The sequence below is a fragment of the Sycon ciliatum genome, chromosome 9 (assembly GCF_964019385.1).
Source record: "Sycon ciliatum chromosome 9, ocSycCili1.1, whole genome shotgun sequence".
Lineage (NCBI taxonomy): Eukaryota > Metazoa > Porifera > Calcarea > Leucosolenida > Sycettidae > Sycon > Sycon ciliatum.
In genome coordinates, this window is record NC_088651.1 from 20,189,485 (window position 1) to 20,215,984 (window position 26,500).

Below are 26,500 nucleotides of genomic sequence, written 5' to 3' on the forward strand. Positions count from 1 at the left end.
ATGTTATAACTGTTCTGGGTGACCGAACTTGGATGAATTCAGTATAAAATCCTCAACTGAATCATTTGTTGTTGCTTTATGAATGGAAACGTTAAAAACATTATGCAGCCATGTACATGTACAGTGCTGCTCACTGAAATCCGACCAAAAGCGCAAAGCTGCTGCCCTAGAATAGATCCAATTACATCACTGTGTTTGTAAATGGGTACATCTAGCCGCACGTACATGTATGTGCCACTGCCAGGGCGTCAAGGGCCGTGCTAGTAACAGTTGAGGGTTCCACATTTGCACTTTCGATCGGATTTCATCGAGCGCAACTGTACTTAGAGCACAATATTAGATGAATGGAAAGAAGGAGATAGTAGTAAGCGGCAAGGACTGTAAATATATATAAAATATGTCTTTGAAGTGAACAAAGAATACATTAAAAACAGCATAAAGACTTTCTGAAAGCTGATAACCATGATGTGGACTTCAGGTTTCAAGTTCACACTTTTTGTTGAGAAAAAGATGGCATTCCTTGTCCGTTCCCAAGAGAACAGATGACGACCGCTAACTGAGGCATATGTGTAGAGAGAATACTAAACTCATGCATAAAGGGATCTGGAACTTTGATCGGATCATGTATGAAGAGGGAATACTGAACGTGCCAACCTCTAGGAGTTACATTGGAGAAAGCAAATTGCCTATCCCAGGCCTTTCTGTGATTGGAGTAAAAGAGCAGTGTTAGAGCTGTAGGGGAGGATTTTCTTTTTTTGCGGAATGAAGAGCATTAGGCGTAAACGCGTGAAGAATAGGACATAACAGCTGATCTTAGTCACTTTAACCAGTCGTCGCTGCCGCACTGACTAGTTCTTGGCTGGCTTGGGGAAAGCACCCCAGCAGACCGCCTGGATGTGTGTCTTTCTCCTTTTCCAGATGGTGGGCAGCTTGATAGCGAGGAAGGAGCTGGTAGCATAGACCTTTGCGTGGCTGAAAATGTCCTGGAAGTGAACCTTGCATACGGGAGAGCCTTCGTAAGACTTCACAAATCGAATACGAATCTCCGTTCCCCAGCGAACTAGCTTGACAGCCGTGCGAGCGATGTTGAAGTTGGCATTCCCGCCCAGAGAGCGCTGTCGGTTGGGAGTTCCCACGAAGTAGCGACCATTGAAATAAGAGTAGAGAAGACTCATGTAGAACGGGTTTGGTGCATGCAGGGATGGGTTGGAGAAGGCCAGGCTGATCGGAATACTGCGCAGCTCGGAGCTACCTGGTCTACCAGGCATTCCAGGTTCACCATCCTCTCCGTCCTGCCCTTCGGGTCCGGAGGGACCCATTGGTCCTTCTTCGCCCTGCTGACCGTCCTGGCCCTGCGGACCTTCAGGACCATCTGGCCCCATCATACCTCTGGGTCCTTTAGGGCCCTGAGGCAGCTTGAGGCATACCTGATTAGAATACCCGGTGGCCCAGACTAGGTGAGCACTGATGCCCAATGCTAGGGCTGCGAGCAAGAAAAACTTCATATTTTGATAGTCAGAAGTGCTTGAATAAAATAATTCTGTCTTCAACAACAACTTTTGTCTTGCAATTTCATAAACAGCTTTTCTTTTATAGCAGTGGTCTGCTCCTCAGACTTTCATCTGAGCAGAGGGGCTCTTGCCCCTACTAGTACTGGCTGATCCAGCTTACTCCGCACTTGGGGATCCCTGGCGATCAAATGTAGCCATTGTAGACTGCGGCACTCCATTACGACCTTGAGCACTGCCTGTACGTGTGCCCGTGATCGTTATGACCATAATTATTGGCATCTGGCGAGATTGCGCAGTACACATGTACGTTGTACCCGTCTTCCTCGCGAGCAAAAACGCTAATGGACCGAATATAATGAAGAATGTTTCTCCGTAGTCCGGGTTGTGATGGTGATCGGCATGCGTCCCTACGTCGTGCGGCATAGTGCCGGCAGACCTTGGAGCATTTGTTACTCAGCGCTACTTCAGACTCGTAGTAGCTGATGGCGAAAGAGAGGCATGAGACTATGGCCCAGCATGGGCGCTCATGTAGTGTTCTTGTACTTCCACTGTAACGTTAAAACCTGTGCTTGCCGGACCGGTCACCCTGTAGCAAGCGGAATCCATTTTTGACCGCCCAAATCCAGACATCCAGCAAAATTCGTTCTGTGCAGACTGCGCTCAAACATACAGCCCTGGTGGGTTGTAGGCCTCGCTGTACCCACACACTCCCCGCACAAACTAATGCGTGGGGAGTCCCAAAATAATCTCCATTATTGTTGAAAATTACATGTACTTACTCCGATATTTGATAGCTCCCAAAAAGGTTATCGGAACTGTCCCCATTCCTCTGGCGTGACATTTGTCTCTATAATGCTCAGATCATCCTAACAGCATGGCGAGGAGGAAATGATGCGAGTTTCAAACGTGAGTCGTGCCCCAAACACATGTACAATGTATATAATTATTATGAACAAACTGAAAAAAACGACATTTGTCACGGACCCCAAACTGCCTACGGAGACGTTTCAAGGACTGTTGAAGGGATTTGGAATTTTTTTACAAAAGTGGCCTGGAAATTGTGATGGGAGCCACGGGTAAAGCCACCTACTCACACGCTTTTCCAAGGCTATTCAGCCCTGTCTCATAGGGTTCACGGATACATACATGTAAGATGCACATACAAAATACACGTGAAAATGTACATCTCGTTCATGTACATGAATACAATGGTCATGCTCAGCCAAGGCCAAGGGCGTGTAATTCAAATGCACGTGAGTTTCTTCAGGATTGTGTAGAGCTCCGCAGCTTCACTCTTCTCACTTGCGCAGAAGTACAATCCTAAAGCCTCAGCCAAGCACATCCACACGTGCTCGACCCACAAATCAACTGGCACTGCAACACGGTGTGCATGTGAATGCTGGAGTGAGTGGCCTCTTCAGACTGCACCAGGTTTCTAATTTTCACGGCATTTCTCAGGCGTGCGCTCGCAAACTCTTCCTAAAAGCAATCGGGATGTACAGGTACCCATGCTAGTGGTGATGAAGGGGAAAACTGTACTGGTAACAACAATGAAAATAAACCCCAAGATGTCTATGTAGCTGCTTGGACCACAGCGAGAGATGACAGTTGTCCTTGGAGCTGCCCAGGAATATATAAATGCACACTAACGACATTGCCAAGATTGGTTGTTTTAGGAAATTCTCGAAATCAACTCCATGAAAAAGCAGCATTAGCGCGTGTACTATCCCGGAAGCACAGAGGTATACATGTACATGATTGTATGCCCGAAGTAACCTATAATTCCAATTATTTGACGTGCATGTACAATTAGTTTCCCGGTGGACGGCTCCGGATCCCCCCCCCCCTTCACAGCCCGCTCCCTCCTTTGGCAATTGGTCGTTCCACTTCCAAAAGCCCTCATACACCTTTGCTACTACTAGCCTCATGTCTAGGGAAACGACATCCGACTGTATATTTATGATCATGCATGTTACTGAGAATATACAGGTACTTCGCAGTAAATGAATCACGGCGCGCATTCATCTGTATAAAGAACAATGCGGGGAGAACACAAGTGCCATCAGTGCTCGATATGTCCAGCAAAGGCCCCGAATTCTCGCATGAACACAATATCCAAATACATTGTATTGTTCTGTTCGGTGGAATGTTTCTAATGGACGGCAATGTCTGGAGTTGTGATGACTATTTCGGACACAGTGTCACAATCTCCCAGTTTGCCATTGGTGGCTGCTGCGTTGAATTCTACTACGGACTTCTATGGTACATGCACATAGTCACCCGATGTACATGTGCTGAAAGAACGCTCATGGGTTCTTTCCGTCTAAGCTGCGGCATTCCAAACCCCACATACATGTAGACCACTGGCCGATGCAAGGTCCGGGATTAGTGAAACACCGGGAAAGCAGACCGGTTGGGGCTCATAGTTTGATCTCGCCCTGAATTGTCAGTATATCCGCTAGCGCAGAACTGACAGGTCCCTTTTTTAAACTCCCAGATACATGTTCATTCTGTGTAGTGGCAGACAGCCCTAACCGGCTCTTTCCTACTCTAACTAAGCGGTACAATCTGCAAAGTAGTACTTACTTCCCCGCTTGTGCCAGATCTGTTTGTACATACATGTATAGATGGACCATAGTGTACTGCACATCCTTAATAATTATTACGGCTTCCATCCTTTCAGCAAGTGTGAAAAGCCTGGTCAAATGTCGCTACAGTATTCTTCGGTTTTCCGATGACAACGCTGTACCATGCCCAGTGCAGTGCTGGCTGCTGGGTAAGGAATTGAATTTTCCAGCCTAATGCCATCCGCCAGTAGGATGACTTCGGATCGCCCGCCACGACCTGTATGACTATGAGAGAGTCTGGAGTACATGTACGTGTAGATGCAGGTTTCTGTTGAGTATAAAAGCGGAAGATACTGCAAACAGAAATCATCGAACAGCTCCAGCAGCCTTCAGAGCGAATTCAAGAGCATCAGAGTAAGTTATCCTTATTCTACCTCCAGAATGCGTGCCCTCATCGCTAGCTTCTGCCTCCTTCTGGCCCTTGGCCTGGCCTCTGCCACAGGTCATGGATCGGGACAGACCTGCTTCAAGCCCGTCCGCGGGCCGAAAGGTGATACAGGACTTGAAGGCCCGATGGGACCCGCGGGTGCTGATGGAGACATGGGACCCATGGGCGAGGCAGGTCCGATGGGCCCTGATGGTGAGGATGGTCAGGATGGAGAAGATGGCGAGCCAGGTATGCCCGGTTCACCAGGAGTGATCACCTTCATCCCAGTCCAGATTGTCTTCTCCAACCCATCTCTGCACGGCCCCAACCCCTACAGAATCAGCCTGCTCAACTGCATCTTTGCCTACAGCAAGTTCGCGAGCTGCGCTGGTGGTAACAGCTCCGTCAGCGTCGGCGGGGTGGCCAACTTCGTCCCCAGCGGTGCAACCCTGATGAACAGCGGACACACTCTGCGAATTCCGTTCAAGACCAGCTACCTGGGCGATCCAGTATGCACAGTGGAGCTCGGTCACGTGTTCTCGCACATCAAGCTGAACCCACAGGCTACCTACCTGGACATTACTCTCCCCTACGTCTGGCACAAGGTACGCACTGGCCTTCAGATCACCTGCCACGGAGCCATGACCTACTACCGCGGCTAAACATGCTGCGTTGCAGCTACAGCGGCGGTGGAGCTGAAAGAAGCTTCGTAACAACACTGCTCTCTATCCCCTTTAATATCATATTCTCATTAATAAATAGATCATTTTCTTTGCGACATCAGTGCACACTCACCTGTTAGACATGGATGAGGAACTACATCATAATTATATCATACTAGATCAATTCATTCTAGCACGATATAGAGTTGTACAATGACACAACTTTGTGCTAATGTTCCATCCTTTTGATGTTGAACACTCTAGGCAATCTGGGAACTTCCGCTAATGTGCAGTTATACATATTACAATGTATTAAAGTGAATTCACACACCAGGATTGTTTTCAGATCCAAGAAGAAGCTGTTTCCAATTCCATAATATTATTATTCCTGATACTCAGTTCTATTTTTCACATCACGTATAGGGTCTTATCTTCTTTCTTTTTTTTATCAAGAATGAACCTTTCCAGCGAATCCGAAGGCATTAATTTTGGTTACGGGAAGGATAGGCGCGGCACCCGTAGGACTCTTCAGACCACCGTGTACTTGAAAAACTTTATCGAGTATCGATTTAACCTTTTCGGCCTGAATCCTTAGATAAGCCGTTTTGAAAAGCATACTGTCTTGGTTCCTAGTCACAAGTGATTCCTATGCAACTGCGCCGGTTTGTGCAGTGCATAAACATCATCGTTCAAATCGTTGAATGCGCACTGAAGAATCATTGAGCGCCCAAGAGCGAAACATGGCCAGCTCTCTGTCTGGCTCGCTTTACTAGATTCTACTATTTCTAGACTGTATTCTTCAGCCTAACTTCAGGCTCAACTCGCATTGCAAACTTCCTTGTTATTATGTGTTTCCAACTAACTTACTAAAGGAGAAGACTCAGAAGACAAGCCGAAAGGAAAAGCACCATGGTATAATATACAGCAGGGCAACATAAAGGCACAGCAGGCCGAGCAGGGCACATGTGAAACCAGAGACCCGGACCCGTCGAAGCATGCAAATGAGGGCCGCTCTATGGCCTGACATGAATGCATACAAAGAGAGCGTAAGCAGACAGCATTGTCGTAGTCAGGGAGCCGACCTTCAAAAAAGTGGCGCTCCAGGTCGGGCGAGATGGAGTACAAGTATAGAATCAGACATGGATGTCAGGGCAGTATCGTTGATTCAGGCCCGAGAGCGGCCCAAGGCCGAAAGCCGCGGTCCGCTCGAGGGCCGGAATCAACGATACCTGCCCTGACATCCATGTCTGATTGTGTTTCACACTGCCACCCACGCACGACAGTACAAGTGAAAGCCAGAACGCTCTCCTCAGCAGAACGTGCACGTGCAAGTGCACCTACAACGCACCTAGCAGCGCAAACAAAGCCACTGTACTGCACTAATCTGCATAAATCGAACTTGAAATACATCAACTAGAAACACCGAGTGCCTGCCTGCCCAAGTTCTCAAGTCCTTTATGGCACTCGTTGCACAACAATGGCAGAAACTCACAACCTGAAGTTCCACCTCCGTGCGCTCCGGCTGAAGTTTCGTTGTGAAGTTTCGTGGTGAAGTTTCGTTGTGAAGTTTCGTTGTGAAATTTCGTTCTGAAGTTTCATGTCAAGCAAGGTGAAGTTTCAACTCAAGCAAGGTGAAGTTTCAACTCAAGCAAGGTAAAGTTTCATCTCAAGCAAGGTGAAGTTTCAGGTTGGTACGCTCTCGGGCTTTGTTGATTCAGGCCCTCGAGCGGCCCGCGGCCTTCGGCCTTGGGCCGCTCTCGGGCCTGAATCAACAAAGCCCTCGAGCGTACCAACCTGAAACTCACAAGCTGAAACCTCCACGTCCCCGACCACCACCCCTAGAGGTTTCTTCCTTTTATACCTTCATGGCGGCGTGTTCAGTTTCACCTCCACACGCTCTCGGGACGTGCTGATTGGTCAAGGGCCTGAAATGCCACCGCATGTATACATGGACCGGATATCAGGCTTTTTCTTTCTCTCTTGAGTTGTTCCACCTCGATCAGGTAAGTCTCTCCACGTGCGAGTATACTCATCACGTGATCATTCATGTTCTCCTACGGTGCCATTCAACTTTTCAAGCCCAAGGGCCTGAATGGCAGGGCATGATCAGAGGTTCATGCCCTGCCTGTGAGCGCTCTGATTGGCTCAAACCGTGGCTACGATCACGTGGCAAGTGTGAAGATCTCTTCAGCAATGGGTTATGGGTCTATCAGAGGAGGGCTTTCGAGTTCTTGGCCATCCCAAAGCTGTGCACGGACATCGCGAGGACGCATTTTGTTCGACGATCCAATTCACAATCGTCAAGCATTTAGGCGCAAATGTTTTTCGTTCTCAGCCGACTTCTCGGTTTGAGAAGTAGGTGCGCACGCTCAAAATTCCAAATCAGTGACTATGCGCCTGTCCAGAAGATGACGACGCTGCAAGCTTACTTTCTCAAAGCGTGACATACATTTTCATTACGATTTTGGCTTTGAAAGTGAGAATAGTATTGCCATCGTCAGGTCCACTAGTCACGAAGCATGGCGGTTCTGGACAAAAGCGCAACATAGAGTGTGTACCAGCAATAGTGCACAATAATACTCGCGCCTACTCCGGCAATTCTGCAACGCGTGCAAGCAAAGTTTCAAAAGTATATTTCCAGGTCTGACTGAGGTCGAGTCGAGCGAAGATTCCGGCAGAGTAGGCGAGATGTTGCTTGCTGACAAGTCGGCCTCCGCGTCCCTGAGTCCTGACTGCCAGTGCCACAGCCATATGCACCAGTCACTGAGTGACCAGTCACCGGACGTGCAAGATCATCATCACCCATGTCGGTACTCTGCCTGGCCTATTTATCTGCTGGTGGTGTCAACTCCGTTGCAGTTTGCCAGCTTGTTTGTTCCGGTACTCGTTCTTCACTGGTTCAGGTGAGCCTAGCTGCTTTTGCACAAAATACTTTGTGGATCCTGTGAGAGATCATGTAACTCGAAAACGAGACGTTGTTTGAAACAAAGGTAGAATGACAATCACTGCCAGTTCCACATGCACTTCTGACAGGAACTACGACAGACGTCTACGTGGCAGCACCAAAGGAGAGCATGGGATAGGCAACATAACAAGATAGAACATACATGCGCGCACGTGCATGTGTGCGAGCTTGTGTACACGCGCGCACGCCCACACACGCTTGCAAGCGTGTACTCACATGTGTGCGAGTGTGCATGAGTGCGCACACACGCACATACATGTGACTCTCTGTTCGCATACACACACACACACATACATGTGTGCGAACATGCGCGCATTCATCACACACGCGTGCGCACATACACACAGGTGGATGCGCACATGCCAATGCTCACACACACACACGTGTACATGTGCACGCACACACACGCGTGCGCGCTTGCACGCACATACACACAGGTGGATGCGCACATGCAAATGCTCACACACACACATACACGCATACACATGTACATGTGCACGACACACGCGCGCGCGCACACGCAGGTGGATGCGCGCACGTGTATGTGTGCGAGCTTGTGTACACGCGCACGCCCACACACGCGGGCAAGCGTGTACTCACATGTGTGCGAGTGTGCATGAGTGCACACACACGCACACACACACATGTGACTCTCTGTTCGCACACACACACACATACATGTGTGCGAACATGCGCGCATTCATCACACACGCGTGCGCACATACACACAGGTGGATGCGCACATGCCAATGCTCACAGCCATGTACATGTACAGTGCTGCTCACTGAAATCCGACCAAAAGCGCAAAGCTGCTGCCCTAGAATAGGTCCAATTACATCACTGTGTTTGTAAATGGGTACATCTAGCCGCACGTACAAGTACATGTATGTGCCACTGCCAGGGCGTCAAGGGCAGTGCTAGTAACAGTTGAGGGTTCCACATTTGCACTTTCGATCGGATTTCATCGAGGGCAACTGTACTTAGAGCACAATATTAGATGAATGGAAAGAAGGAGATAGTAGTAAGCGGCAAGGACTGTAAAATATATAAAATATGTCTTTGAGGTGAACAAAGAATACATTAAAAACAGCATAAAGACTTTCTGAAAGCTGATAACCATGATGTGGACTTCAGGTTTCAAGTTCACACTTTTTGTTCAGAAAAAGGTGGCATTCCTTGTCCGTTCCCAAGAGAACAGATGACGACCGCTAACTGAGGCATATGTGTAGAGAGAATACTAAACTCATGCATAAAGGGATCTGGAACTTTGATCGGATCATGTATGAAGAGGGAATACTGAACGTGCCAACCTCTAGGAGTTACATTGGAGAAAGCAAATTGCCTATCCCAGGCCTTTCTGTGATTGGAGTAAAAGAGCAGTGTTAGAGCTGTAGGGGAGGATTTTCTTTTTTTGCGGAATGAAGAGCATTAGGCGTAAACGCGTGAAGAATAGAACATAACAGCTGATCTTAGTCACTTTAACCAGTCGTCGCTGCCGCACTGACTAGTTCTTGCCTGGCTTGGGGAAAGCACCCCAGCAGACCGCCTGGATGTGTGTCTTTCTCCTTTTCCAGATGGTGGGCAGCTTGATAGCGAGGAAGGAGCTGGTAGCATAGACCTTTGCGTGGCTGAAAATGTCCTGGAAGTGAACCTTGCATACGGGAGAGCCTTCGTAAGACTTCACAAATGGAATTCGAATCTCCGTTCCCCAGCGAACTAGCTTGACAGCCGTGCGAGCGATGTTGAAGTTGGCATTCCCGCCCAGAGAGCGCTGTGGGTTGGGAGTTCCCACGAAGTAGCGACCATTGAAATAAGAGTAGAGAAGACTCATGTAGAACGGGTTTGGTGCATGCAGGGATGGGTTGGAGAAGGCCAGGCTGATCGGAATACTGCGCAGCTCGGAGCTACCTGGTCTACCAGGCATTCCAGGTTCACCATCCTCTCCGTCCTGCCCTTCGGGTCCTGCCCTTCGGGACCCATTGGTCCTTCTTCGCCCTGCTGACCGTCCTGGCCCTGCGGACCTTCAGGACCATCTGGCCCCATCATACCTCTGGGTCCTTTAGGGCCCTGAGGCAGCTTGAGGCATACCTGATTAGAATACCCGGTGGCCCAGACTAGTTGAGCACTGATGCCCAATGCTAGGGCTGCGAGCAAGAAAAACTTCATATTTTGATAGTCAGAAGTGCTTGAATAAAATAATTCTGTCTTCAACAACAACTTTTGTCTTGCAATTTCATAAACAGCTTTTCTTTTATAGCAGTGGTCTGCTCCTCAGACTTTCATCTGAGCAGAGGGGCTCTTGCCCCTACTAGTACTGGCTGATCCAGCTTACTCAGCACTTGGGGATCCCTGGCGATCAAATGTAGCCATTGTAGACTGCGGCACTCAATTACGACCTTGAGCACTGCCTGTACGTGTGCCCGTGATCGTTATGACCATAATTATTGGCATCTGGCGAGATTGCGCAGTACACATGTACGTTGTACCCTTCTTCCTCGCGAGCAAAAACGCTAATGGACCGAATATAATGAAGAATGTTTTCTCCGTAGTCCGGGTTGTGATGGTGATCGGCATGCGTCCCTACGTCGTGCGGCATAGTGCCGGCAGACCTTGGAGCATTTGCTACTCAGCGCTACTTCAGACTCGTAGTAGCTGATGGCGAAATAGAGGCATGACACTATGGCCCAGCATGGGCGCTCATGTAGTGTTCTTGTACTTCCACTGTAACGTTAAAACCTGTGCTTGCCGGACCGGTCACCCTGTAGCAAGCGGAATCCAGTTTTGACCGCCCAAATCCAGACATCCAGCAAAATTCGTTCTGTGCAGACCGCGCTCAAACATACAGCCCTGGTGGGTTGCAGGCCTCGCTGTACCCACACATATCACGCACAAACTAATGCGTGGGGAGTCCCAAAATAATCTCCATTATTGTTGAAAATTACATGTACTTATTCCGATATTTGATAGCTCCTAAAAAGGTTATCGGAACTGTCCACATTCCTCTGGCGTGACATTTGTCTCTATAATGCTCAGACCATACTAACAGCATGGTGAGGAGGAAATGATGCGAGTTTCAAACGTGGGTCGTGCACCAAACACATGTACAATGTATATAATTATTATGAACAAACTGACCAAACGACATTTGTCACGGACGCCAAACTGCCTACGGAGACGTTTGAAGGACTGTTGAAGGGATTTGGAATTTTTTACAATAGTGGCCATGGAAATTGTGATGGGAGACACGGGTAAAGCCACCTACTCACGGCTTTTCCAAGGCTATCCAGCCCTGTCTCATACTCATAGGGTTCACGGATACATAAGATGCACATACAAACTACACGTGAAAATGTACACCTCGTTCATGCACATGTATACAATGATCGTGCTCAGCCAAGGCCAAGGGCGTGGAATTAAAATGCACGTGAGTTTCTTCAGGATTGTGAAGAGCTCCGCAGCTTCACTCTTCTCACTTGCGCAGAAGTACAATCCAAATCCTCAGCACAGCACGTCGACACGTGCTCGACCCACAAATCAACTGGCACTGCAACACGGTGTGCATGTGAGTGCCGGAGTAAGTGGCCTCTTCAGACTGCACCAGGTTTCTAGTTTTCACGACATTTCTCAGGCGTGCCCTCGCAAACTCTTGCTTAAGGGGGCACATCACCCAAAAATTCGCTGAAAAATCGAATTTGTAAATTCATATTGAGTGCTACGTCAGTTGAAAGAGCATGAATAGCTGCAAATTCTCTGAAAACTGTGTCCCTATCTGACCAGCCGTTCAAGAGTTATGGCCGAAAAAGTGCCCTTGCAAGGAAAGATTTTTTTGTTGCATGCTGTCATTTGTTGGCAGCACTGTATTTGAATGTGAGCAGACCGTGCGCAACTTATCGTATTATGGAAACACGCGAAAGTGTGCAGAATTTTGCCCCAAGTCCAAAAAAGTCCAAAAAATCACGTTAAAAAACCACGTATTGGGCTGCACGGCGGCGGGCGAAGCCCGCCGCCGTGCAGCAGGACTTTTGCCAGCACCCTCGTGACGTTGCAGATATGTGGCTTGATTATTGTAGTTGACGTTGATTTAGTGACTTTGGCAAGTTTGAGTCGTGTCAAGAAGTCAGGTAGGATTCAGTACTAGGCAGTAGTGAAACGTGAGTGGCAGTCTTTGCCGGTTTCTGAGGGCATCCTGGATTTGGTGTGCAGCGCTGTGGAAATGGCTTGCTGTGGAGGTCCCAGCACTGGATGTTGTATCAAAGGTACAACCTCGTAGCACGTGCTAAACCTAAAAAATTCAAAAATTGACTTGGGTCTGTGGGAGTCCGTGAAAGAACGCCCACTCGTTCCGTTGTGACAGATTCCAGGGCCACGTTGAGGGGCCCTACCCCACCACCCATGGCTGCTTCTGGACTTGTTTTAGGTTTGGGTCCCGCGCACGGACAGAATGGGCACGAAAATGTGAAAAAAATGTAAATGCATTTGTTTGGCTCCTGGGTGGCTCGCACACCGTAGCACTATGGCGGAAATTTGAGTTTTTCCGGCCTGGAAAGCCTGTCAGTGAGGCGCAAGAACTTGTAAATCATGTCCTGAGGGCCAGCATAGTGGCAGGAGTGTGTGGTCAAAATTTCACTCAAATCCACTGAGAAAAACCAAAGTTACGGTCAATTGAATGCCATATGAAATTTTTGGGTGATGTGCCCCCTTAAGGCAACCAGGGTGTACATGTACTCACGCTAGCGGTGAGGAAGGGGCAAATGACGACAACGAAATACATGTAAACCCCACGATGTCTATGTAACTGCATGGACCACAGAGAGAGATGCACAGTTGTCCGTGGAGATGCCCGATATTATACATACATTTACATGTAATCTAATTACATTGCCAGGAATGATTGATTGTTTTAGGAAATTCACTAAACCAACTGCATGAAAAAATTGGCAGTATCGGGTATACCGGCAACACAGAGAGATACATGAGATCCCCCCCCCCCCCCTTCACTGACCGCTCCCTCCTTTGGCAATTGGTCGTTCCACTTCCAAAAGCCCTCATACACCCTGGCTACTACTAGCCTCATGTCTAGGGAAACGACATCCGACTGTATATCAATTTTATGATCGTGCATGTTGCTGAGAATATACAGGTACTTCGCAGTAAATGAATCACAGTCCGCATTCATCTGTATAAAGAAAAATGCGGGGAGAACACAAGTGCCATCAGTGCTCGATATGTCCAGCAAAGGCCCCGAATTCTCGCATGAACACAATATCCAAACACATTGTATTGTTCTGTTCGGTGGAATGTTTCTAATGGACGGCAATGTCTGGAGTTGTGATGACTATTTCGGACACAGTGTCACAATCTCCCAGTTTGCCATTGGTGGCTGCTGCGTTGAATTCTACTACTGACTTCTATGGTACATGCACAAAGTCACCCGATGTACATGTGCTGAAAGAACGCTCATGGGGTCTTTCCGTCTAAGCTGCGGCATTCCAAACCCCACATACATGTAGACCACTGGCCGATGCAAGGTCCGGGATTAGTGAAAAACCGGGAAAGCAGACCGGTTGGGGCTCAGAGTTTGATCTCGCCCTGAATTGTCAGTATATCCGCTAGCGCAGAACTGACAGGCCCCTTTTTCAAACTCCCAGATACATGTTCATTCTGTGTAGTGGCAGACAGCCCTAACCGGCTCTTTCCTACTCTAACTAAGCGGTACAATCTGCAAAGTAGTACTTACTTCCCCGCTTGTGCCAGATCTGTTTGTACATACATGTATAGATGGATCATGGTGAACTGCACATCCTTAATAATTATTACGGCTTCCATCCTTTCAGCAAGTGTGAAAAGCCTGGTCAAATGTCGCTACAGTATTCTTCGGTTTTCCGAGGACAACGCTGTACCATGCCCAGTGCTGGCTGCTGGGTAAGGAATTGAATTTTCCAGCCTAATGCCATCCGCCAGTAGGATGACTTCGGATCGCCCGCCACGACCTGTATGACTATGAGAGAGTCTGGAGTACATGTACGTGTAGATGCAGGTTTCTGTTGAGTATAAAAGCGGAAGATACTGCAAACAGAAATCATCGAACAGCTCCAGCAGCCTTCAGAGCGAATTCAAGAGCATCAGAGTAAGTTATCCTTATTCTACCTCCAGAATGCGTGCCCTCATCGCTAGCTTCTGCCTCCTTCTGGCCCTTGGCCTGGCCTCTGCCACAGGTCATGGATCGGGACAGACCTGCTTCAAGCCCGTCGGCGGGCCGAAAGGTGATACAGGACTTGAAGGCCCGATGGGACCCGCGGGTGCTGATGGAGACATGGGACCCATGGGCGAGGCAGGTCCGATGGGCCCTGCTGGTGAGGATGGTCAGGATGGAGAAGATGGCGAGCCAGGTATGCCCGGTTCACCAGGAGTGATCACCTTCATCCCAGTCCAGATTGTCTTCTCCAACCCATCTCTGCACGGCCCCAACCCCTACAGAATCAGCCTGCTCAACTGCATCTTTGCCTACAGCAAGTTCGCGAGCTGCGCTGGTGGTAACAGCTCCGTCAGCGTCGGCGGGGTGGCCAACTTCGTCCCCAGCGGTGCAACCCTGATGAACAGCGGACACACTCTGCGCATTCCGTTCAAGACCAGCTACCTGGGCGATCCAGTATGCACAGTGGAGCTCGGTCATGTGTTCTCGCACATCAAGCTGAACCCACAGGCTACCTACCTGGACATTACTCTCCCCTACGTCTGGCACAAGGTACGCACTGGCCTTCAGATCACCTGCCACGGAGCCATGACCTACTACCGCGGCTAAACATGCTGCGTTGCAGCTACAGCGGCGGTGGAGCTGAAAGAAGCTTCGTAACAACACTGCTCTCTATCCCCTTTAATATCATATTCTCATTAATAAATAGATCATTTTCTTTGCGACATCAGTGTACACTCACCTGTTAGACATGGATGAGGAACTACATCATAATTATATCATACTAGATCAATTCCTTCCAGCACGATATAGAGTTGTACAATGACACAACGTTGTGCTAATGTTCCATCCTTTTGATGTTGAACACTCTAGGCAATCTGGGAACTTCCGCTAATGTGCAGTTATACATATTACAATGTATTAAAGTGAATTCACACACCAGGATTGTTTTCAGATCCAAGAAGAAGCTGTTTCCAATTCCATAATATTATTATTCCTGATACTCAGTTCTATTTTTCACATCACGTATAGGGTCTTATCTTCTTTCTTTTTTTTTTATCAAGAATGAACCTTTCCAGCGAATCCGAAGGCATTTGGTTACGGGAAGGATAGGCGCGGCACCCGTAGGACTCTTCAGACCACCGTGTACTTGAAAAACTTTATCGAGTATCGATTTAACCTTTTCGGCCTGAATCCTTAGATAAGCCGTTTTGAAAAGCATACTGTCTTGGTTCCTAGTCACAAGTGATTCCTATGCAACTGCGCCGGTTTGTGCAGTGCATAAACATCATCGTTCAAATCGTTGAATGCGCACTGAAGAATCATTGAGCGCCCAAGAGCGAAACATGGCCAGCTCTCTGTCTGGCTCGCTTTACTAGATTCTACTATTTCTAGACTGTATTCTTCAGGCTAACTTCAGGCTCAACTCGCATTGCAAACTTACTTGTTATTATGTGTTTCCAACTAACTTACTAAAGAAGAAGACTAGCCGAAAGGAAAAGCACCATGGTATAATATACAGCAGGGCAACATAAAGGCACAGCAGGCCGAGCAGGGCACATGTGAAACCAGAAACCCGGACCCGTCGAAGCATGCAAATGAGGGCCGCTCTATGGCCTGACATGAATGCATACAAAGAGAGCGTAAGCAGACAGCATTGTCGTGCACAAAGATGCCGACTCGCGTGACCATAACACAGCACGACAATGAACATGACAGCCAGACTACTCCAGACATGAATGCAGGAAATCTGTACACATGACCATGCCTGCACAAAACACGGTATTTTTAAATAAATAATAATAATTCGGGGGATTCGCGTTGGCATCGCTTGAATGTTCAGAAACACACAAACTAGCCTTCGCTTCCGCAGGCCACCACTATCAGTCGAGGGAATCCCTTGTTCAGGGAACATTCGGTTTTTACACGAAAACTCAGGCGTTGATATGGAGATTGACAAGTACGCACGGTCAAATCGCGCCGTGCGCCCGCCGTGCGCCCGCGGCCCGAAAAAGAGGAAGATGGATGCGCTGCGAAGGCCTCTGTTCTCATTGAAAGAGATGTGGCACAATTTCGATTTGCCTTGAAATATCAGTCCCTCTTTAGGTAACTTTGCGGAGGTAACCCCAAAAGTGCGGAGGTTGGACAGTGTTTTAGCCTGGCCTGTAGGGGTTTATGGAGGTTTTGCCCGAAAAAAAATTGAACTCTGCCATGTCGTTCTCGAGAGAGAAGCGACGAGAAGAAGCCCGTTTTGCATTTTCAACATTTTGTCATCATGGGCAAGATATCCACGAAGAAGAGACACTCTGGAGGTTCTCAATACCAGTTTGCGTGCAAGAATCCCTTCCACGATGAGTGGGAATCGCCTCGGCATAGCTCCAAGGATGTTCGGGTTCGCAAGTGTATCCTGGCAGTGTTGTCAGCGCTCTCTGGACGAGACGTATCTGCAATTTGTAGGAGCTGCGGACGACTGGCTGACTTGAAGGATTTAATCACCAACCACCCTCTGTACGAGCCTCGGAGGGGCGATAGCTATGGGGACTCTGTAGACATGGTAGATGCCAGCGATGATGTTCCTCAGGCTCTCCCAGAGGTAAGCTCCTGCGATGATGTAGATGATTCTTTTCCCCCTGTCTTCAGCCAGTCCCGAGAAACCTCCTCAGCCTCAAACGAAGTACCGGTAGATAATGTTGAAAATGTTGATAATGTTGAAAATGTTGATTCTTTGAAGCGTTTAGAGAGAGTGTTGGTGGCCAAAAACTGTGCGTTGGCTGCATTGTCGAAGATGCATTTGCAGAAGGATAGCAAAATTGAATTACTTGAGAAGGAAATAATTAGTATGAAAAAGGAAAGTGTAGGTTCGCTTCTGAGCACCTCGGAAGGTCGCTTGGACTTGCTACGTAGGCTGTGTGTGGCTGAGCAGCCGCAGTTCAAAGCAGATGTGTTGAGTGCTGTTGAGTCAGCAAAGTCAAGTAGATCATTGCAGAACTTGCTGTCCATCCCGACGGGTCAGTTCAGCAACAAACCCTACAACAAGTTTGTTGAGACGTTTGTGACGGGCATGACCTCCAGCACGTTTGCACTTGACTTCTCCGTTGCCGACCGCCGCACAGTTCTTCAAGCGCAAGCCATGGAGTCTCTCTATGCTGCTGCTAACTTGAATTACTGTGCAGAATTCCATGTTTTGCTCCAGGCGATAGTGTACAGCATCACCCAAAGCAAGACAACCCTCGACATTTTTGGTCACCTAGGGTCGGGGGGGAGTTATAAGCTCGTGAAAGATTGGTTGGCTGGGTTGGGTGGTAGCGAGCTGCAAGTTCCTGAAGGGTTCGTGAGTGTTGGGTTTGACAATGAGCAACGACAACTTAAGTCGTACCTCTCCCGTGGCAGCAATCGTTCCACGTATGAGGTTCTGACCAATGTTGTCTATGCCCGTCATTCCCATGTTCCTTCCCAAGAAAAGGGAGATTTCCATTTCCGAAATTGGAAATTTCCAACTGTCACTGAGATTCAATGTGCAATAGATCAGGTACCGGATCCTCTAGATCAAGAATCTTTGATTAAGCCACACTTGCTGAGTTTCATGAACAAAAGGATTGAAGCTCTTGTGTCTGAGCAGAAGCTATCAGCTGACCCAGTTGATAGCCATCTTGCATCATTGGAACGAGAAAGACGGTACCTGATCTGCCCTAAATGTTGCACACAGATGGAGCGCAGGCTGCATTTGTGTCCCAATGCGACATGCAGGGTAAATGTTAGGCAGGCATTGCAAGCTGACCAAGGCAAATCAGTGGTGTCGACCGAGCACATCAAAGTCACCAAGCCAGGCACACTAAAGTCAGGCACCGAGTTTGTGTATGTACCGCATGTGGACAGCAGTACCGGTGTTTCGTTAACCAGAGTGTCCTCAAAGACCAGTGGTGAAGATGTGCCCCTTGTGTCCCCGGCAGATGTTGGGTTTCTAGAGCCCATTTTTGTCAACCCCAACTCCCATGAAGCTGTTCGCATTGTATTGCGCGATGTTGGGAAGCGTGCAAGGGTAAAACAATGTGTAGGTGACGAGGGGGTGAGGGAATGGCTCACTGTTGTGTGTGACGGCTTGCCGTACTCCCTCATATTGACTGTGATGGAGGAGGCAAGGCGTGATGCAGCCAAATTGGCTAACCATGAAGCAGGAATATTGCATGTCGACTCAATGTCGAAGGCTGACCTGAAGAGTGCATGCAGTACAAGGGGCTTGGGTGTAACAGGGAACATGAGTACGTTACGTGAGAGGCTGAGGAAGTTTTTAGATGATCTGGTTGAGAAGGGTGAATTGATGCCCCCAACAAACATTCCTGATGGGGAGTTTGATTGGGTACTACCCATTTCAGGTGGCTTGCACTGGGAGATGAACATCATCCAGTGCATTGTCAAGTCTCTGTGGCCATTTGCCTATAAGGAGTTCGCTATTAGCCAGGGATATACTTCTCCTAAGCAATTGGATTGGGCCTTCAAAGCCAAAGACCACCACCGCACATACGATGAGCTGAGCCGTTTCACGGATGGCTGCTTTGACGAACTTCTGCGGCCATATGTACTCGCCCAGGAATCTGGCAGCAACACCCCTTCAGCAGAGGGTTTCTTCGTTTGGTGCAAGCAGTTCACCAACAATCATACGTATTCCTGGCTGCTGGAGCTGTGCACTCAGTACTGCTTTCCACTATTCATGCTTCGGCGGGGAGCACGGCACAACGACGTACCACTGTTCATTGAGTCTCGCAGAGTTCTCTCTCCATTGCTGCATGCGAGGAATCACACAACATATCAAGTGATTGACATGTCCGAGGAAGTCCGTCGCCTCTCGCTCTCAACAGATTTGCGAAGTCTCATTGACAGCACTCTCTTCCTCAGCAGGTCAGGAAAGGGTGACCTCCACCAGGCACTTGATGCTATCGTCGAAGAGCTAAATGCCAATGTGAAGTCATGGGTGTCAGGGGAGAAAGACTCCAACATGTGGCGCCGGGTGATCCGTAACCATGAGCAGCTCATGAAGCTCCGCTCCAAGGTATTCAGTGCCCTACAGCTGCCAGATCCCAAGTCGGAATCGAGAGCCCGTCCCGGTTATGCTAAGGAACTTCTGGTGTGGCGTGCGCGTCTGAGAACAATGTTGGTTCCCAATGGTGAGCTAGCGTTTTCAAGACCACTGCAATCCTTCAGTCCTGGTGAGGAATTGGTGCCGGATGCTGTGAACCTCACTGCTGTGGGTAAAGCCAGACGGAAGCAGCTAGCGACATTATTTGGAGATGGTGCCTATCCGCTGTCCAGGCAGTCTCAGCCACCACACTTTCTGACCACCGAAGAGGCCGAGAAACACGGGAGTGATACGAGACGGACTATGGCTTCCCTCAGGAAAGAATTCCAGCAGCTACTACATCTCGCGCCCGACAACAATGCCGCCTCTGCATTGTGCGATGAACTGGAGCAGGCTTCCACCCAGCCAGCAGTGTTGAAGGTCGTGCGCCAGATGCGGGATATGGTTTCGTGCATGGCTGACGGCGGCAATGCAGCTGATGATATGCCTCCATGAGTGGTGAGTGCTTTGTGCCTTGCATTTCTTTCGCCACTTTCATCCATTGGTGTGCGGTTTATGTGCTTTTGTCTATTCAAAGGTACATTCGGACACACTCATATTGACTTTTCTGTGCAATAAATTTATTTCAGTTAGTAGACATGTGTGTCTTTATGTGTCTTGTACAGTGTTCCAACATGCAAAGAAAAGATGTTTGCCTCGCTCGAATGCAGTCCGATTGTGTCCATAGTATGCATGGATGAGCAATATTTTGCTCAAGTAGCTTTCTGTGTTGTTCTTGTGTGTGCACTTTCCTTGCAGTGACTGCTTCACAGTCGGTGTACTCGCCAAGGGAGGGCTGGTCCTGGCTTCCGTAGTTCTTCAATGTGCATTTTGCGTCATGCCACACACTTTGCATTGTCAAGTGCGAGCGCTACACTTCTTATTGACACCATGTCTTCTCCATTTATATACTTTCCACTTCATTGAGCAGCTGGCTCAAGCAGTGGGAGACTCCAGTGCAGAGACGCTGTACCTCGAACAAGGGTCGTGGCTACCTCGAGTCGCCGTGGTCTTATCCGTTACTCCTATGTCGCCGTTGGGGATATACACCCGGTTTTTTCCCTCACTACTGCGTCCGTCAGCGCGAGGGTTTTTTCCCGGCTGGCTCGGTCCAGGAATTAATCTGACGGCCCCAAGTGGTTCTGCATCATGGCCCGGCTATCACCATGATCACGGCTATTTCCTCTATTTCCATTTGAGACACTGAGGTGCATGTACATGTGGTACAAACCAGTGCTCCTATTCATAGTGGTTCAGTGTGATGTTTGTGACTGCTAGCATTGTTCTGTTGTCCAGAAAGTGTCAATTTCTGATGACGCATACATTATTATTTCAATGTTGACATTCTGAGGTGAATTGATACCAGACTATGGTGTTTGCACACAACAAGTATCCAACAGGTGATGTTTGAAGGACCAGCAGTCCAAATTTTATTTTCATTCTTCAGTGGGGCTCGTGGTGGAATCTGGGGTGTTCATCGCGGTGGGATATGAACTGCTTCTTGCAGAGCATGCCACTGGGTCAGCTCTTGCTGTTGTGACACTTGAGCTGGTTGAGGGCAAAATCTCGTCCACAGGATGCGAGCTGTACGTGTGTCGAACTCCAGAAGGAGCGACCACCACGACCAAAACCTTGGCTCCACTTCCAACATGCAACTCTGCGGCCTGCAGAACACAAATGAAGCGAAGTCTTCATGACAAATTGCGCAAGTTCAGAATTGCGATGTGCATTCAACTTACCTTTTTTAGGAGTCCATTCTTCCGTTTTGAAAGGAAATTTCTTCTCCTGCTGTCACTTGAAACGAGGCCAGTGACTACACTTTTTCGACTTTTCTTCTCCTGAGCCATTGGGTGTTGAACACTGCGAGGGAGCTTGAAAAATCACCAAGGATCACTCGAGAAAGAAGAAAAGGCTTTCGACTTTTTTTGAATTTGGCGCACAGACCATCGAGCGCGAAGAAAATATTCACCAAAACAGCGTCGTCATCTTTTTTCCGGTGCGGTCTGCCGAGGTAAAAGGGCCGAGGCCGGCAAGGCGGCTACGCGGGCCTACGCGCAGCTACGGATCACCATGATCACCTTGGCGACCAGACAATGTCAAGTGTTCCCTAAACAAGGGATACCCAGGACTGACTATGCCTATGCCTTGATAGATCTCGGGTAAGTCATCTTGCGCAGCTAATCTTGAGCAAGATTGTACTCACCATGAGCGTTGTCCAATGGCAATGGCAATGATTCAGGTATACTGCTGCGGAATCGAACTGAAGCGCACACTATTGTTCTACGACATTACTCAACTAACCAGTTACCTGAACGCAGTGAATCATGAAGTAGCAATGGAACAGCGTGGTACACACCTACCGTGCTATTCACGCGCATCCACTACTGTACTAGTACTACAGTCTACGATAGAACTGTACAATCTTCGCAACTAACTAATTGTGCCAGGACATGTATCGAACTACTGTATTACCACAAACCATTACAGAATGTCATGCGGCATGTCATGTATAAATGTAGAAGGACTGTATCATAGTACAATATAACGGCTGACCCAGCCTAGCGCCTGAAAGATCAAGACGAGCCAGATATGTTTCGACACCAAAGTCAAAGATCCGTGGCCAGATAATCCACATGACATTGTACTCTAGGAGCACTTGCGTGGTGCGCGGTGCGGATGGTAGACGCGCCTGTTAGCTGTGTATTTCTTAGCGCACTGCTGCTAGCTGCTAGTGCTCACAGTGCATCAGTACTGGTTGAGCCGTAGCGCGATATCTGCACCGCTGTGAACACATGCGCCCTATACTATTACTATAGCCTAGTGCAGTTCCGGTCCAAACGTTAACTAAGACCATGATTGTTACGTACCAGCGCACAGCCTCAGCTCAGGCTCATGTAGCCCACAATGTTATTCGCACATTTCTCAGTTGTTAACTTAAAAAATATATATTAAAGTTGAAGCTCTCAGATTCAGGGACTGCGGTGTCCGTACTTCACTGTCGGTATACAAAACAATGATTTCGGGCAGTCACCATTTCTGCGTTATACATTGCCATGCCTTTCTCGTTACGAATTAATTTATTTGACTGAAAAGCGCCGGATACTTACATGTATACTGGCTTGCGATGTGATCTCTCCAGCTAATACCTTTTATTTCATTTTCTCTAAAAATTTGGTTGTGAGCAAATACACAATCCTACACAGTTGCGAGGGCCAGACGCTCTGATCTTGACCGAGGTCTGTGAGTGATCTTGCCCGAGGTCGAGACGCCCAATAGGAAATGTTATAACTGTTCTGGGTGACCGAACTTGGATGAATTCAGTATAAAATCCTCAACTGAATCATTTGTTGCTGCTTTATGAATGGAAACGTTAAAAACATTATGCAGCCATGTACATGTTCAGTGCTGCTCACTGAAATCCGACCAAAAGCGCAAAGCTGCTGCCCTAGAATAGGTCCAATTACATCACTGTGTTTGTAAATGGGTACATCTAGCCGCACGTACATGTATGTGCCACTGCCAGGGCGTCAAGGGCCGTGCAAGTAACAGTTGAGGGTTCCACATTTGCACTTTCGATCGGATTTCATCGAGCGCAACTGTACTTAGAGCACAATATTAGATGAATGGAAAGAAGGAGATAGTAGTAAGCGGCAAGGACTGTAAAATATATAAAATATGTCTTTGAGGTGAACAAAGAATACATTAAAAACAGCATAAAGACTTTCTGAAAGCTGATAACCATGATGTGGACTTCAGGTTTCAAGTTCACACTTTTTGTTCAGAAAAAGGTGGCATTCCTTGTCCGTTCCCAATAGAACAGATGACGACCGCTAACTGAGGCATATGTGTAGAGAGAATACTAAACTCATGCATAAAGGGATCTGGAACTTTGATCGGATCATGTATGAAGAGGGAATACTGAACGTGCCAACCTCTCGGAGTTACATTGGAGAAAGCAAATTGCCTATCCCAGGCCTTTCTGTGATTGGAGTAAAAGAGCAGTGTTAGAGCTGTAGGGGAGGATTTTCTTTTTTTGCGGAATGAAGAGCATTAGGCGTAAACGCGTGAAGAATAGAACATAACAGCTGATCTTAGTCACTTTAACCAGTCGTCGCTGCCGCACTGACTAGTTCTTGGCTGGCTTGGGGAAAGCACCCCAGCAGACAGCCTGGATGTGTGTCTTTCTCCTTTTCCAGATGGTGGGCAGCTTGATAGCGAGGAAGGAGCTGGTAGCATAGACCTTTGCGTGGCTGAAAATGTCCTGGAAGTGAACCTTGCATACGGGAGAGCCTTCGTAAGACTTCACAAATGGAATACGAATCTCCGTTCCCCAGCGAACTAGCTTGACAGCCGTGCGAGCGATGTTGAAGTTGGCATTCCCGCCCAGAGAGCGCTGTCGGTTGGGAGTTCCCACGAAGTAGCGACCATTGAAATAAGAGTAGAGAAGACTCATGTAGAACGGGTTTGGTGCATGCAGGGATGGGTTGGAGAAGGCCAGGCTGATCGGAATACTGCGCAGCTCGGAGCTACCTGGTCTACCAGGCATTCCAGGTTCACCATCCTCTCCGTCCTGCCCTTCGGGTCCGGAGGGACCCATTGGTCCTTCTTCGCCCTGCTGACCGTCCTGGCCCTGCAGACCTTCAGGACCATCTGGCCCCATCATACCTCTGGGTCCTTTAGGGCCCTGAGGCAGCTTGAGGCATACCTGATTAGAATACCCGGTGGCCCAGACTAGTTGAGCACTGATGCCCAATGCTAGGGCTGCGAGCAAGAAAAACTTCATATTTTGATAGTCAGAAGTGCTTGAATAAAACAATTCTGTCTTCAACAACAACTTTTGTCTTGCAATTTCATAAACAGCTTTTCTTTTATAGCAGTGGTCTGCTCCTCAGACTTTCATCTGAGCAGAGGGGCTCTTGCCCCTACTAGTACTGGCTGATCCAGCTTACTCAGCACTTGGGGATCCCTGGCGATCAAATGTAGCCATTGTAGACTGCGGCACTCCATTACGACCTTGAGCACTGCCTGTACGTGTGCCCGTGATCGTTATGACCATAATTATTGGCATCTGGCGAGATTGCGCAGTACACATGCACGTTGTACCCGTCTTCCTCGCGAGCAAAAACGCTAATGGACCGAATATAATGAACAATGTTTTCTCCGTAGTCCGGGTTGTGATGGTGATCGGCATGCGTCCCTACGTCGTGCGGCATAGTGCCGGCAGACCTTGGAGCATTTGTTACTCAGCGCTACTTCAGACTCGTAGTAGCTGATGGCGAAAGAGAGCCATGACACTATGGCCCAGCATGGGCGCTCATGTAGTGTTCTTGTACTTCCACTGTAACGTTAAAACCTGTGCTTGCCGGACCGGTCACCCTGTAGCAAGCGGAATCCATTTGTGACCGCCCAAATCCAGACATCGAGCAAAATTCGTTCTGTGCAGACTGCGCTCAAACATACAGCCCTTGTGGGTTGTAGGCCTCGCTGTACCCACACACTCCCCGCACAAACTAATGCGTGGGGAGTCCCAAAATAATCTCCATTATTGTTGAAAATTACATGTACTTACTCCGATATTAATTTTGATTAATTTTGATAGCTCCTAAAAAGGTTATCGGAACTGTCCACATTCCTCTGGCGTGACATTTGTCTCTATAACGCTCAGATCATCCTAACAGCATGGTGAGGAGGAAATTTTGCGAGTTTCAAACGTCAGTCGTGCCCCAAACACAAGTACAATGTATATTATTATTATGAACAAACTGACCAAACGACATTTGTCACGGACGCCAAACTGCCTACGGAGACGTTTGAAGGACTGTTGAAGGGATTTGGAATTTTTTTACAATAGTGGCCTGGAAATTGTGATGGGAGACACGGGTAAAGCCACCTACTCACACCCTTTTCCAAGGCTATCCAGCCCTGTCTCGTACTCATAGGGTTCACGGATACATAAGATGCACATACAAAATACACGTGAAAATGTACATCTCGTTCATGTACATGAATACAATGATCATGCTCAGCCAAGGCCAAGGGCGTGTAATTCAAATGCACGTGAGTTTCTTCAGGATTGTGTAGAGCTCCGCAGCTTCACTCTTCTCACTTGCGCAGAAGTACAATCCTAATCCTCAGCACAGCACGTCGACACGTGCTCGACCCACAAATCAACTGGCACTGCAACACGGTGTGCATGTGAGTGCCGGAGTAAGTGGCCTCTTCAGACTGCACCAGGTTTCTAATTTTCACCGCACATTTCTCAGGCGTGCGCTCGCAAACTCTTGCTAAAAGCAACCGGGATGTACAGGTACTCATGCTAGCGGTGAGGAAGGGGCAAACCGGGCCGGTCACAACAATGAAATAAACCCCACGATGTCTACGTTGCTGCATTGAACAGAACGAGAGATGCAGAGTTGTCCGTGGAGATGCCCGGGATTGTACATACATGGACACTAACAACATTGCCAAGAATGATTGTTTTAGGAAATTCTCGAAACCAACTGCATGAAAAAATAGCAGTATCGGGTATATCGGCAACACAGAGAGATACATGTACATGTATGCCCAAGGGTCATAAGGCGTCCTATAATTCCAGTCATTTGATGTGCATGTACAATATCGTTAGAGTTTTAAATCGGGCATCTCCACGGACAACTGTACATACCACTTGACATGCACGTCTCGTCTGACCGTGACATTCTACGACTTAAAGTCAGCGAGAAATCTGCAAAAAGTGCCCAGAACGAAGGATTTGTTGTCTTGTTCACGCAAGTTTACCGGTGGACGGCCCCGGACCCCCCCTCCCTTCACATCCCACTCCCTCCTTTTGCGATTGGTCGCTTCCACTTCCAAAAGCCCTCACACACCCTTGCTACTACTAGCATCATGTCTAGGGAAACGACATCCGACTGTATATTTATGATCATGCATGTTGCTGAGAATATACAGGTACTTCGCAGTAAATGAATCACGGTGCGCATCCATCTGGATAAAGAACAATGCGGGGAGAACACAAGTGCCACCAGTGCCCAATATGTCCAGCAAAGGCCCCGAATTCTCGCA

At 48.3% G+C, this 26,500-nt stretch overlaps 4 protein-coding genes and 1 long non-coding RNA gene across 5 annotated transcripts; 2 read left to right on the forward strand and 3 right to left on the reverse strand.

Annotated features, from left to right (window-relative positions):
• Nucleotides 1-509: 509 nt before the first annotated feature.
• LOC135824985 (collagen alpha-2(IX) chain-like) lies at nt 510-1,543 on the reverse strand. Its single transcript, XM_065337723.1, has one exon. It carries the CDS (start codon nt 1,503-1,505, stop codon nt 849-851), a length of 657 nt encoding a protein of 218 aa, XP_065193795.1. The 5' UTR covers nt 1,506-1,543; the 3' UTR covers nt 510-848.
• A 2,743-nt stretch (nt 1,544-4,286) lies between these two features.
• LOC135824336 (uncharacterized) lies at nt 4,287-15,462 on the forward strand. Its single transcript, XM_065337069.1, has 2 exons — nt 4,287-5,164; nt 14,164-15,462. Exons 1-2 carry the CDS (start codon nt 4,397-4,399, stop codon nt 14,932-14,934), a joined length of 1,539 nt encoding a protein of 512 aa, XP_065193141.1. The 5' UTR covers nt 4,287-4,396; the 3' UTR covers nt 14,935-15,462.
• Nucleotides 15,463-16,379: 917 nt separating this feature from the next.
• Nucleotides 16,380-20,871, forward strand: LOC135824627 (uncharacterized). The gene is made up of 2 exons (XM_065337357.1): nt 16,380-19,897; nt 20,198-20,871. The coding sequence occupies exon 1, from the start codon at nt 16,601-16,603 to the stop codon at nt 19,892-19,894; it is 3,294 nt and encodes a 1,097-aa protein (XP_065193429.1). The 5' UTR covers nt 16,380-16,600; the 3' UTR covers nt 19,895-19,897; nt 20,198-20,871.
• LOC135824630 (uncharacterized) lies at nt 20,843-21,483 on the reverse strand. Its single transcript, XR_010554892.1, has 2 exons — nt 21,178-21,483; nt 20,843-21,102 (listed from the first exon to the last, which is right to left on the reverse strand). It is a non-coding gene; the product is annotated as an uncharacterized LOC135824630 (long non-coding RNA).
• A 1,262-nt stretch (nt 21,484-22,745) lies between these two features.
• LOC135824780 (collagen alpha-2(IX) chain-like) lies at nt 22,746-24,307 on the reverse strand. Its single transcript, XM_065337486.1, has one exon. The coding sequence runs from the start codon at nt 24,219-24,221 to the stop codon at nt 23,565-23,567; it is 657 nt and encodes a 218-aa protein (XP_065193558.1). The 5' UTR covers nt 24,222-24,307; the 3' UTR covers nt 22,746-23,564.
• Between the last annotated feature and the right edge of the window lie 2,193 nt (nt 24,308-26,500).